Source organism: Centropristis striata, chromosome 9, assembly GCF_030273125.1.
Source record: "Centropristis striata isolate RG_2023a ecotype Rhode Island chromosome 9, C.striata_1.0, whole genome shotgun sequence".
Classification (NCBI taxonomy): Eukaryota; Metazoa; Chordata; class Actinopteri; order Perciformes; family Serranidae; genus Centropristis; species Centropristis striata.
The window spans coordinates 75,939-89,456 of NC_081525.1; the positions used below are offsets into that span (position 1 = coordinate 75,939).

General features: G+C 38.1%; 1 protein-coding gene across 1 annotated transcript in view; it reads right to left on the reverse strand.

The window, feature by feature from the left end:
- Positions 1 to 6,983: 6,983 nt before the first annotated feature.
- rhpn1 (rhophilin, Rho GTPase binding protein 1) overlaps positions 6,984 to 13,518 on the reverse strand; it is a 53,203-nt gene continuing 46,668 nt past the window's right edge. The window contains exons 12-14 of the mRNA XM_059341150.1: positions 11,480 to 11,626; positions 9,117 to 9,263; positions 6,984 to 9,008 (exon numbers count right to left, since the gene is read on the reverse strand). Of these exons, the coding sequence (XP_059197133.1) occupies positions 8,799 to 9,008; positions 9,117 to 9,263; positions 11,480 to 11,626 (504 nt within the window). The 3' untranslated portion in view covers positions 6,984 to 8,798. The remainder of the gene's footprint in view (positions 9,009 to 9,116; positions 9,264 to 11,479; positions 11,627 to 13,518) is intronic.

Consider the following 13,518-nt stretch of genomic DNA (forward strand, 5'->3'; position numbering starts at 1 on the left):
TTATGAATAAATGATAACTTGCACAGGGTGTCAAATATATTAATAACAGGGCGTTATCATAAAGTCTATCCCTCCCATAAGGATATCAGATATGTAGGGATTAACCTGAGCAACCTTGTGTGGATCTCATGGTTCAAAAGTGTGGTTAGATGGCTATAAGAATTATTAATAATTATCATAAATAATTATTAATTATAAGAAATGATATGACTTGATTTGCTCTAAGTCAGCTCGTAAAAAGGGGCACCATCTGTAAAACAGAAAAATATAGCCAATTCACCTAAATCAGTCTCATAAAGTTACTAAACTATCAATTTTAAACACTGATTATTAATTATGAATATAATTTTAATAAAATGACCTTATTAATATTTAGTAGTGGTTGAAGGAATCGTGAATTCTTGTCACAGCAGAGGCCAGCATATCGTTCATAATGTACAACAAGTAAAGCAAATAAAAGCACACATCTATAAAGTATAGAGAGCTACATTACAAAAGAGAGGAAACGTGTGTGTGTGTGTGTGTGTGTGTGTGTCTTCACACAAAGGATGGTAAACTCAAGCTGTGAGGGGTGACTAGGCCTTTTGGCCGAGTGAGAGCTGCAAAACTGTGTTTAGTTACAGGTAATTTAAAGTATATTACTGTAAATCACTGTATGAGCAAATCAAAGGTCAGTATAGTTAGTTGCATATAAGACTGACTGTCTGTATAAAGCAAGATTAACGTACAACTTTGATTGTAACACAAATATCACATAAATATACTTATAAGACACATATAAACCAAATCATTAATTACAGGTCAAATCCTTTCCGCTAAAGTCCTTGCTGATTTCTTATCTAAGCCCAGTTACATTACTCACGAATCCAGTTGAAAAGGGAGGAAATCCTTTTCCAGTGGCGGGCGTGGAAAGAAGGAAGTTGAGTTCAATAATTTGCTGTCTTGCAAATTAAGTTGCTGGTTGTCCTTGTTGTTGAGGTGGAGCTTTCTCTGGTAGTTGCAATGAACTTTGTGTTCATTAATGCAACTTTGGTGTGCAGAGAAGGTCAGAGTTGCAGTTGTACCAGAATTACTCCTGGACAGGAGATTTTCTGAGGAGCAGACCTCATCACAGCAGGGCTCTGCAGGAGATGAGGGGGGGCTGGTGAGTCCAGGCCTCTGGATTATCTCCTGAAGAAGAGGTGTTGCTGCTCTGGGGAGCGGTGGAGAAAGAGAGAGAAGGGAGGGAGGACTGGCTCCCTTATAGCAGACCAGTGGACCTCCTGCAGTGTCCAAGGTGCCTTGACCAATGAGGTGACCTGGAAGGTGTCGTAAAATGCAAAGCATTCTGGGAAGGGAAGTTCTTGAGAGAAAATGGCGGTGACCTGCCATTTTGTGAGTTGACTCAGAAAGTTGTTTCATTTAGTCCACAAATGAACCAAAGATTCACCTGTGGTACGATCCCAACAACTCCATACGAGCCGACCCGCGTCCTCAGATCCTCGGCTCCTTCTGAACATCCAAAGTCTGAACTAAAAACCAAAGGGGAGCGGGCTTTCTCCACCAGAGACCCTGGAGACTCTGGAACCAGCTCAGAGCCACTAACTTCTGTTGAATCACTTCTTAAAACACTTTTATAGACTTGATTTTATGTAATGTGTCTATCTCACCACTCCTTTTTACTCTTTTCCTCCTTTTCCCTTTTATTTTCTGTCTGTGAGAATGTCTTTGTTCCTGCTCTGTCTCTGATTGTTTTTATTTTAATGTAAAAATAGTTTTTAGCCTTATGACATCATTCTCCTTGTGATTAACTCTCTCTGTCCAAGCACTTTGTAAACTGGTGTTATTAAAAGGTGCTATAGAAATAAAGTTATTATTATTATAAAACCAAAACCTTGACACCTTGTTTTCTTTCTTGGTTCTGGTTCTGTTGTGTTCTGCATGTTCTCCTCGTGTCAGCGAGGGTTCTCTCCTCCCACAGTCCAAACACATGCAGCTTAGGTTTACCTGGTGACTCTAAATGTCCCGTAGGAGTCAATGAGAGCGTGAATGGTAGTGTCTCTCTGTGTTACGCGGTTACAGATAACGGATGGATGGATTCTAACTGAAAAGTGAGTCTTGTGTTGTGTGTGGACTCGTTTATCGTCACTGCACATCTCTCATTCATCTTTTAATGCGTTGTCTCTTTAAAAACAGAGAGATTTGACCTTTAACCCAGAGAGCAGACCAGATGAAGGTTTGCAGCCCTTTGGTTCAGTGTTTGCTGTCCCTCCCTCCTCTTTTCATGTCAAACTAAACATCATTTATGAAAAATCTCTGTAGTGTGAGTTTAACACCAACTGAGTTCCTGTTCGCCCTTTTCACTGTGGCTCAACTCAAGTTCCTCATATATGTGATGTGTAACTCAGTCATTTCACACTCAGAGTGTAAAAGGGAAGTACGTGGTGCCACTCCCACTCAGCTGTGACTCTTAGATCAACTGTTGGTTGCTTCCTTTAGCTGCACATTTGGTGCCAGTTGGAATCACTGTTCACCATTTCAGGATTGTTAGAAATGGCCACAAACTCCAGAAAAATCCTGCTGTGATCTGCTTTCAGAAACTTTTCACATTTAGTAGATTTGTGTATTTTGTGTGATTGTGTGTCAGATCTTGTGTCGTGTTGCTGCTTATTGAGAGTCTAGTGAGTCAGCATCCATCCTCTGGATGCTCCAGGTCTCTAGTCTGGATGCTCCAGGTCTCTAGTCTCTGAATGCTCCAGGTCTGTAGTCTCTGGATGCTCCAGGTCTCTAGTCTGAATGCTCCAGGTCTCTAGTCTGAATGCTCCAGGTCTGTAGTCTCTGGATGCTCCAGGTCTCTAGTCTGGATGCTCCAGGTCTCTAGTCTCTGAATGCTCCAGGTCTCTAGTCTGGATGCTCCAGGTCTCTAGTCTGAATGCTCCAGGTCTCTAGTCTGAATGCTCCAGGTCTCTAGTCTGGATGCTCCAGGTCTCTAGTCTGAATGCTCCAGGTCTCTAGTCTCTGAATGCTCCAGGTCTCTAGTCTGGATGCTCCAGGTCTCTAGTCTGAATGCTCCAGGTCTCTAGTCTGGATGATCCAGGTCTCTAGTCTCAGCTTTACACTCTGTTAGAAATAATCTGTTTTCTGTCTCTGTTCATGGGGGTCACTATCCGTGGACGAAGGTCACTAACTGTGTGTGTGTGTGTGTGTGTGTGTGTGTGTGTGTGTGTGTGTGTGTGTAACCTCTCTGTGCATTTATATATTAATCATGTAAAATGCTTTTGACACAATGATCATGTGCTAATATTGTTTTAAAGCTATGATTACTCTAGATACATCAAAACTAAATACATTTATCCCAACTGCGTAAACTTAGTCAGATTCTATCATCATAAATAAATATATTGTATGAATTGTATTCTATGTGCACACAGCAACATCTGTGTCTCCACTAATATCTCTGTACGTCATAACAAGGCAGGAGGGTTGTTGAATGTTGGGGAACAGGTGAAGGACACAGTGTGCTGGGGAGAGGAGGGAACTATCTTCTCTGCCCGGTGACATGACGTGTCTTTATATTGATTAAAACTGACCAATCAGCGGATCAGGAGGGCGGCACTTCCTGGAAGAAATCTACCTTCATTTTTTAGCAAAACCTGTCAGGTTATAAAAAGGGTTGGAGGGACAGAAGAGGGTCAGACCTCATGAACTGATCCGCCTTAATCATGTCAATCAGGGACGAGATGTTTGAACCCAGAGATCTCTGTAAAATGCACATTTCTTGACGTATTGTAATAAAATATAAAAACTAAGAACTTGGACGTCTCCTGCTCATCATTCCCCATCAAACCATCTGCGCAGAGAAATGGAAAGAGGATTTACTGTTGGAGTCAGATCACTTAATGTTAAAGGTTTCCTCAATGCATTTCTCTAACAACTCAGACTCCATTTAATATTCAGCTGAACTTCTGGTTTCAGGACGTTTGGTTCACTAGATTCATCAGATCTTGTACTTTGATGCTTTACTAGGGCCTCGGGGCAATCTCCCCAGCACTGGTCCCATCCAGAAATAGCTGTAGGGACCAGTGCTGCACTACTGTTATACTGTGGATTTCTTCTTCTTCCTCTTCTGGACGCAATTTCGTCAGGACAAATTATATGTTAAAACGTGCGGTTTGATCGGGATCAGTGTGCTATTACTTTTCTCTACAGAATACGAATTTTTCGCGAAAAGCTGCCCAAAATTTTGCATTGAAGTGAATGGGACGGCTGAAAAAAAATGAGGAAAAAAGAACAATTGGAGATTTTTAAACGTCTACTCCTCCGGCATAATTTCACCTAGAGACTCCATTTAAACTTTAAACAGTAGACACAAGTCTTGTGTATCGGTGTATTAATCCACGTTTCGATAGGTCATATAGTTTTTTATCAATCCCTGTTCAATGACCATGATAATTTTTGGAGAAATTCTGAGATTATAATGGGTGTGTATTGCACGGAATGTTCGTGTCACAGTGTGTGACATCATCACCAGAGTGTAGAGGGAGAGAAAAAACTGTCAAAAAATAAATTTGAAAACTGCGCTCCAGGCCGCAAATTCCACTCTACAGAAATAATTTATACATAGAAACGTAGGAAAATTAGTCCTCTCCCTCACAATCCTCTGGTAAAGCTGTCAGAGTTATAGTTTGGGCGTAGGACGCACAGATGATCCACCAACACCACCAACAGCCTCATTGGCTCCCATATTAAAAACACAGGAAGATTTCTGAAAAAGGGAGATGTAACAGTTTTTTTAGATCGCTCTAACAAAGCTATTTTTTATTTTTCTTAGAAAAAACATATGTAGACGTTCAGGAAGAACTCAGGATGCTCAAAGTGAAGTCGGATCATATGTGATTTTAATTACACACACACATTTTGAGGTTAAAGGGCATAGTTTGAAATCTCTGAAGAATCCCATCATAGTGTACACACACCGGCAGTAGCCCCTGTGGCCTTTTCAGAATTTTCCCAGAAGAAATTTTCTAGTTTTGTTTCTACATTCTTTTTATTCTAGTGATGGTAGTTTAATGTGTTCTTTCTGTTTCACTTTGTTTTCTGATTTGACTTCATGCTGGTTTCTTTATTCTGATTGGTTGCCTTTAAACACAACAGAACAGTCAGAGCACGAAGCGTGTTGAATATTATTCCATCCTGGTTCTCACTGAGACACAATATCACTGAGCTGTTTGTATTCACCACATATTCATCTTCTCTTCTGCTCTGATGCTCTCTTTATGTTATTCTACGTGTATGTTTAGTCTCTAGTCTTAATAAAATCATGTTTTATTCACATAAATCTGTTGGAGGAGAACAAAGAAAACAGGTTGAGTCAGAAACAGCAGCATAAAGTAGAAAATGTCCTCTGGGCAAATAGTGAAAGGGCCACTACTGCCGGTGTGTGTACACTATGATGAGATTATTCAGATTTATAACAATTAATACTAGTAATGTTATGATACTATATAATATACAAGGAGCACACCTACAGCAAGCATTCCTTTACAAGTATTTATTTATACAGCAACCTATGACCTTTAACCTCAACATGTGTGTGTGTGTGAAACGTGTATCTGGAGGAGTGTGCACGATTACGCGCGCATTTGTGTGTGTGTGTAAGTAAAATCACATAAAGTCGCCTGGTTGTGTATCTGTAACTGTAATCACATCAAAGCATCAAAGCGTTGGGGTCGACCAATCAGAGCAGAGCAATCAACAGAATTAACAGCTGTGGAATCTTCTGGCAGAGTGACAGCAGCCAGAGGTGGACAGACTGGAATTTCTGGCCTCGAACAGAAAGCATTTCTGACAAAACCATAATACCTATCATTGATCCGACTTCACTTTGAGCGTCCTGAGTTCTTCCTGAACGTCTACATATGGGAAAGTGAAAATGAAAGAGATAATAATCAGGTGATATAGGTGAGGTTGTGCTGAAAACAATGACAGCACCACGTCATGGTGAAGATGTTTAACTGGTTCATATACAGGCAGAATGCTGCACGACACTAAAGGCTTTGATTCATCAACCGGCTGTCTACGTTTTTCTTCACAGACTTAGAAACACTCTCAATATTGGGAAGAAACTGCAGCTACAGAAGGAAATGATTTTCAAAGTAAAAGCAGCAGGAACCTGAAGCTGTGCAGACACAAACAATCCCTCTGTGATAAAAGATACAGATTCCAAAGGTGACAAATCCAAAGATCAGAACAACTGTGAGGAGACAACGCCTTGTGTTCTCTTTCTACTTTGCAGATGTAGTAGAAGCAGTTAATGCATGATGTGGTAACAGGTAGGATTTCAGGTTTCATGGGAAAGGAAAAACTCATTAGACAAGTCAGCTTAGCATATCTGAAGCGGATGCTCTGGTTGATACGATAACATCAGAATAGGAATCTGACCTCCCAAGTGTGCTCTGATATCAAAAGTGGAACATAACAGGGAATAACAGGACATTGAACTTTAGTTACACAAATAATAACGCACAAACCTGCAAACTAAAAAGAGAAACACAGCGTGTTGTCTCCTCAGAGTTGTTCTGATCTTTGGAATTGTCAGTCACCTTTGGCATCATGATGATGTAATGATTTGATGATGTCACAATGTAATGATTTGATGATGTCACAATGTAATGATTTGATGATGTAATGAGTTGATGATGTCACAATGTAATGATTTGATGATGTCATGATTTCATGATGTCACAATGTAATGATTTGATGTCATGATTTCATGATGTCACAAAGTAATGATTTCATTATTTGATGATGTCATAATGATTGATGTCACAATGTAATGATTTGATGATGTAATGATTTGATGATGTCATGATTTGAAGATGAAATGATTTGTTGATGTCATGATTTGATGATGTCACAATGTAATGATTTGATGATGTCATGATGTAGATTTGATGATGTAATGATTTTTACATTAAATATGAAGTTTTACTGTAAAAAAAAAAAACAAAGTTTCACTAATTTTACATTCAGCAGTATGATGTGTATTTATTTTTATTTTTATATAGAATTCACTGTTTAACATTTAAGAACATTACGCAATTCAATAACACTGAATATTTATATAATGTCCCAATTTATCACTTTACAGATTTCAACTTTTATTTCATGGTTAATATTTGTAATAAAAGTAATTCAGCTTTTAATGGCAAACAAAAGAAAAACCTGTAAAACGATAAAATGAGATAAAATATAAACAGGACGGGACACTGGCTGGACCCACGAGGACAAAATAAACAACATGTCACATTTCAAATACACAAAAACTGAAAAGTCACAGCTACATTATTAACATTCAATATTCACAGTTCATTAAAACACCAAAACTAGAAAACATCAGTGATTCAATCATCTAAACAACAACACTAACATTAATATCTGCTGATTGTTATTAAAGTATCAACACATGATTAAACACGTGAAATATGGAACTCTTCTGTTTACATGAATGTTTTCAGAAGATTTTACTTTGTTTTCCTTCATATCTACTAAATATTTACAGCTGATACACAGAGAATCATCAGGAAACATCATGGAAAATAATGATCAGACCTCCTTGTTTTCTTCAGTTTCTGGTTCATTTTAATGTCTGGTTCAACTAAAGGTTCATTTGTTTGGACAAATATAATGATAACAACAAAAATATCTGATAAGAGTTTAATTTAAGAGCTGATATCTAGACATTTAACATGGTTTTATTGATCGTGATTATGGTTATTATCAAGAATGTTTCCATGACTGTAGATGTAAAAAATACTAAAAAAAGACACAAAATGATCAAAAATAGATGCAAAAATGACTAAAAACGATACAAAATTACCAAAAATAGACATAAAAATTACCAATAAAGACACAAATTGACCTAAAAGACATAAAAATGACCAAAAAAGAAAACAAATGGACCAAAAATAGATGTAAAAATGATACAAAATGACCAAAAAAGACAAAAGGACCAAAAATATATGTAAAAATTACTAAAAAATGACACAAAATTATCAAACTAGAAACAAATTGACCAAAAATAGACGTAAAATGATCGGAAAAGACACAAAATGACCAAAAATAATGATAATCTTGATAATGATTTAATAATGATGTTGGTTATTATCAATAAAACCATGTTAAATGTCTAGATATCAGCTCTTAAATTAAACTCTTATCAGATATTTTTGTTGTTATCATTATATTTGTCCAAACAAATTTAGTTGCACCAGACATATAAACATAGGTGCTAAAAATAGGTGGAAAAAACTACAAATACTACAAAACCACGTATCCTCTTTCCACCTTTAATGGTAGAATAACACAACAGCTCCCAACAGGTTTAATGGTAGAAATGTGGAAATGATTTCCTCCTTTAACGGGTTAAAACTGGACCACAAGACGGGACTCTGAGCTGGTTTCTTCAGTCTGCAGCAGGTCTTCAGAGTCTCCTGTTAGAGTCCAGGACTGATCCAGGACTGATCAGGACTGATCCAGATCCAGGACTGATCAGGACTGATCAGGACGGCAGCAGGTTTCTCTGGATGATCCTGATGGGCCCGTCTGATCCCTGATCAGGTTCCTGCTGCAGCCGTCAGTCAGGACCACCAGTCACTGCTGGGTCCCTGAGTCCTGTCCCGGGTCAGTACATGGTCCTCCTCAGCCCTGGATCAGTCCTGGTCCTGGATCAGTCCTGGTCCTGGTTCAGTCCTGGTCCTGGATCAGTACATGTCCTGGTCCTGGATCAGTCCTGGTCCTGGTTCAGTCCTGGTCCTGGATCAGTACATGTCCTCAGGGTCTCTGATGGTCCCAAAGGACAGACTGAAGGTGGCCCCCCCTCGTCTCTTGGTGGCTCCGCCTCCTTCCCTTTTCTTCTTCCTGTTCCAGTTCAGCAGGGAGGCGGAGCTCTGGCCTTTAGCTCCGCCCACCAGACGCTGCCGTGTGTTCTCCTTGTCGCCGTGGGAAACCATGAGGCTCCGCCTCTCCACCTGAGGACACACACACAGGTAGTGTTGGTGACTACACACACACACACACACACAGACACACACACACAGACACACACACACACACACACACACACACCCCGTACTGACCTGTGTGTCGTGTGAGTGCAGAGTGACCACGCTAAGCTCCGCCCCTCCGTCTCTCCTCAGCAGGTCGACCACCTCTCCGTGTTTGGACCACTTACAGTCCAGACCGTCCACCGCCACGATGTAGTCCCCCTCCCTAAGCCCCGCCTCCTGGACACACAGACACGCCCACCATCAGGTACACTCACCTGGACAGGTGTTCATCTAGTGATCTGATGCTCTGATGTCACACTGTAAACACTCTGCACATACTGATTGTGACGTCTCTTTTTGTTGTCATTTTCCGTCTTTTTTGTGTCATTTTACATCTTTTTTGTGTCATTTTACATCTTTTTTGTGTCATTTTACATTTTTTTTTGGTCATTTTACTTCTTTTTTTGGTCATTCTACGTCCAGGAGCAGCGTTGGTCTCTTTGCTCCACCAGTTTTTATGCAATGAAGGATCAGAGAATAATGGAATTAAATTGTATTTATGTTTTAGACAGTGTCCCAACTTTTTTGGTACAGTTGTTTCTCATCAGGATCAAAAGTTCCCAGCATATAAAGGTTCATCTTAAGAAATGAGAATATGATAGAAAAGTGTATTTATGTCAGTAATTCAATATCACATTCTATAGATCCATTACTCAACTCAACTCAACTTTATTTGTAAAGCACTTTAAAACAACGACAGCCACAACAAAGTGCTGTGCATAAACAAACAGAACAAGAGACAATAAAATAAATAAAACAGGAAATAAACACTAAAATAAATAGATTTATTACACATAGAATGAAACATTTCATGTCTTCATTTATTTAATTTCTTCTAATTATAATGATCATGGCTTACATTTAATGAAGACATAAAATTCACTGCCTCAAAAAATTAATATTACAAAAGACCAATTTTAAAAAGTGTTTAATATGTAAATGTTTCCTCTGAACAGTCTGTCGTCTATATGACTCAATATTTGGTTGAGTTGAACCACTGAAATGGACTTTTCATCCTATTGATGTATTGAGATGATCCTGTATGTGTTTGATGTGTTTGGTGTCTCTGTGACGCCCTCTTGTGGTCAGAAACAATAATGACACAAACTGTAATAAAGTGGATTCAACAAGAGGCTCAATGTTTCCAGATCGTAAAGTTAAAACTAATGATTAAACAGCCAGCAGCAGATTTCATTCACTTCATTTTAAACAGGTTTTCAGCTTTTTTTTTCAGTCTTTTTTTTTTACATTTTCCGTCTTTTTTTTGACATTTTCCGTCTTTTTTTCCGACATTTTCCGTCTTTTTTTTGACATTTTCCGTCTTTTTTTCCGACATTTTCCGTCTTTTTTTATTGTCATTTTACGTCTTTTTTTGGTCATTTTAAGTCTTTTTTCGACATTTTACGTTTTTTTTTTGTCATTTTACGTCTTTTTTGGTCATTTTACATCCAGGAGCAGCGTTGGCCTCTTTGCTCCACCAGTTTTTATGTCACGAAGGATCAGAGAAGGTTATTATAATTAACAAAAACGAAACGAAATAATGAAAACTAGAATTGAAAAAACATTTTTGTGAACTGAAATAAAAATGAGAGTTAAAGAAATATATATAACTAACTGAAACTGTATTGTGTGGTTACAAAACTAAATAAAATTATAGTGAAAATGTCCTTCGTTTTCGTCTTTTTTCATACATAATGAAGATGGATCAGACAAAGGAAATAAAGGCAAAATTTACTGTGACCTCTTTTAATCTCCCACCCAACAAATACCCCACTACAAAAAACTACAACTAATAAAAACTAATTAAATCTAGCAAACTCACTCTAAAAACTCATTAAAACTAACTGAATATGAAAACAAAAATTCACAACCCAATTAAAACAAAAAACTAATGAAAAATCCACAATTTCAATGAGGGAAGAAACAAAAATCGACATGTTATAGTATGACTTTTTTTTAGAGGGCATCATTTTTGGACATCCCATAATATGGTGTTTTTCTGTCTTTTCTGGTTATATTATGCTCTAATATGTATCAACAGACTATAATTGACCAATTTTAAGCATTTTGAAGTATTTTAAAAATTAACCATTTCTGACAAAAATCGACATGCTATAGTATGACTTTTTTTTGATGGGGTCATTTTTGGCCATCCCATAATATGGTGTTTTTTTGCTACTTTTTGACAAACTATACTACCACAAGTATCAACAGACTATAAACTCACTCTAAAACCTCATTAAAACTAAGTGAATTTGAAAACAAAAATTCACAACCCAATTAAAACTAAAACTAATGAAAAATCCACTATTCCAATGAGGGCCCCCACAAAGATAGAAGTACAAGAATGTGTGTGTGTGTGTGTGTGTGTGTGTGTGTGTGTGTGTTCTGACCGCTGCACAGCCTCCAGGTACCACTCCGGCCACCAGGACTGGGCTGTCCCCCCTCAGCGTGAGGCCCAGACCTCCCTCTCCGCTCTGCAGGAGGACGACCCTCACCGGGCCCCAGCGAGCTCTGGCACAGAACACAGACAGGGGCCCCTGGAGACCAGGGACCCCCAGATCAGACACCAGCACACATCTATCTATCCATCCATCCATCCATCCATATATCCATAAATCTATCTATCCATCCATCCATCCATCCATCCATCCATATATCCATAAATCTATCCATCCATCCATCCATCCATCCATCCATATATCCATAAATCTATCCATCCATCCATCCATCCATCCATCCATTCATCCATCCATCCATAAATCTATCCATCCATAAATCTATCCATCCATTCATTCATCCATCCATCCATAAATCTATCCATCCATAAATCCATCCATCCATCCATCCATCCATCAATCCATAAATCTATCCATCCATCCATCAATCCATAAATCTATCCATCCATCCATCCATAAATCTATCCATCCATCCATCCATCCATCCATTCATCCATCCATCCATAAATCCATCCATCCATCCATCCATCAATCCATAAATCTATCCATCCATATATCCATCCATCCATCCATCCATCCATAAATCTATCCATCCATCCATCCATCCATAAATCTATCCATCCATCCATCCATTCATTCATCCATCCATCCATAAATCTATCATCCATAAATCCATCCATCCATCCATCCATCCATCCATCCATAAATCTATCCATCCATTCATTCATCCATCCATCCATAAATCTATCCATCCATCAATCCATAAATCTATCCATCCATCCATTCATCCATCCATCCATCCATCCATCAATCTATAAATCTATCCATCCATCCATCCATAAATCTATCCATCCATCCATCCATCCATCCATTCATCCATCCATCCATAAATCTATCCATCCATAAATCTATCCATCCATAAATCTATCCATCCAACCATATATCCATTCATCCATCCATCCATCCATCCATCCATATATCCATCAATCTATCCATCCATCCATCCATAAATCTATCCATCCATCCATCCATTCATTCATCCATCATCCATAAATCTATCCATCCATAAATCCATCCATCCATCCATCCATCAATCCATAAATCTATCCATCCATATATCCATCCATTCATTCATCCATCCATCCATAAATCTATCCATCCATAAATATATCCATCCATACATACATACATATATCCATCCATCCATCCATCCATCCATCCATCAATCCATCCATCCATCCATCCATCCATCCATAAATCTATCCATCCATTCATTCATCCATCCATCCATAAAACTATCCATCCATAAATCCATCCATCCATCCATCAATCCATAAATCTATCCATCCATATATCCATCCATCCATCCATCCATAAATCTATCCATCCATCCATCCATCCATCCATAAATCTATCCATCCATCCATTCATTCATTCATCCATCCATCCATAAATCTATCCATCCATAAATCCATCCATCCATCAATCCATCAATCCATAAATCTATCCATCCATCCATCCATCCATCCTTCTATCTGACATCATGTTTATGAACCAGATAGTTTAATGTCTCTGTCATGTTTTCATTATGACAGTTTATTTATATTATTATTATTATTATTATTATTATATTTATTTATTTACAGTTAACTCCAGTAATAACAGTCAGATGTTGGTGATGCTTCCTGAGAATGCTCCAAACAGACTTTATACTATTTACAGACATTTAAAACTACAGTAAAGTTACACATGACTGTATTTATGAGCTAACTGAGTACAACACACTGAATATGGATGTTTTATATGTTTACTGCATATGCTCTTTTCTAATATAATTTGTTTACAACATTGTGCAAAAGAAAAAAAACACCTTATTTAGAACAAACATGACGTCCCTTTGGGTCGAGCTATGACAGTTTTACAGAAATGCTCCACACTATTAAAATTAAATTAAATAAAATTAAATAAAATTA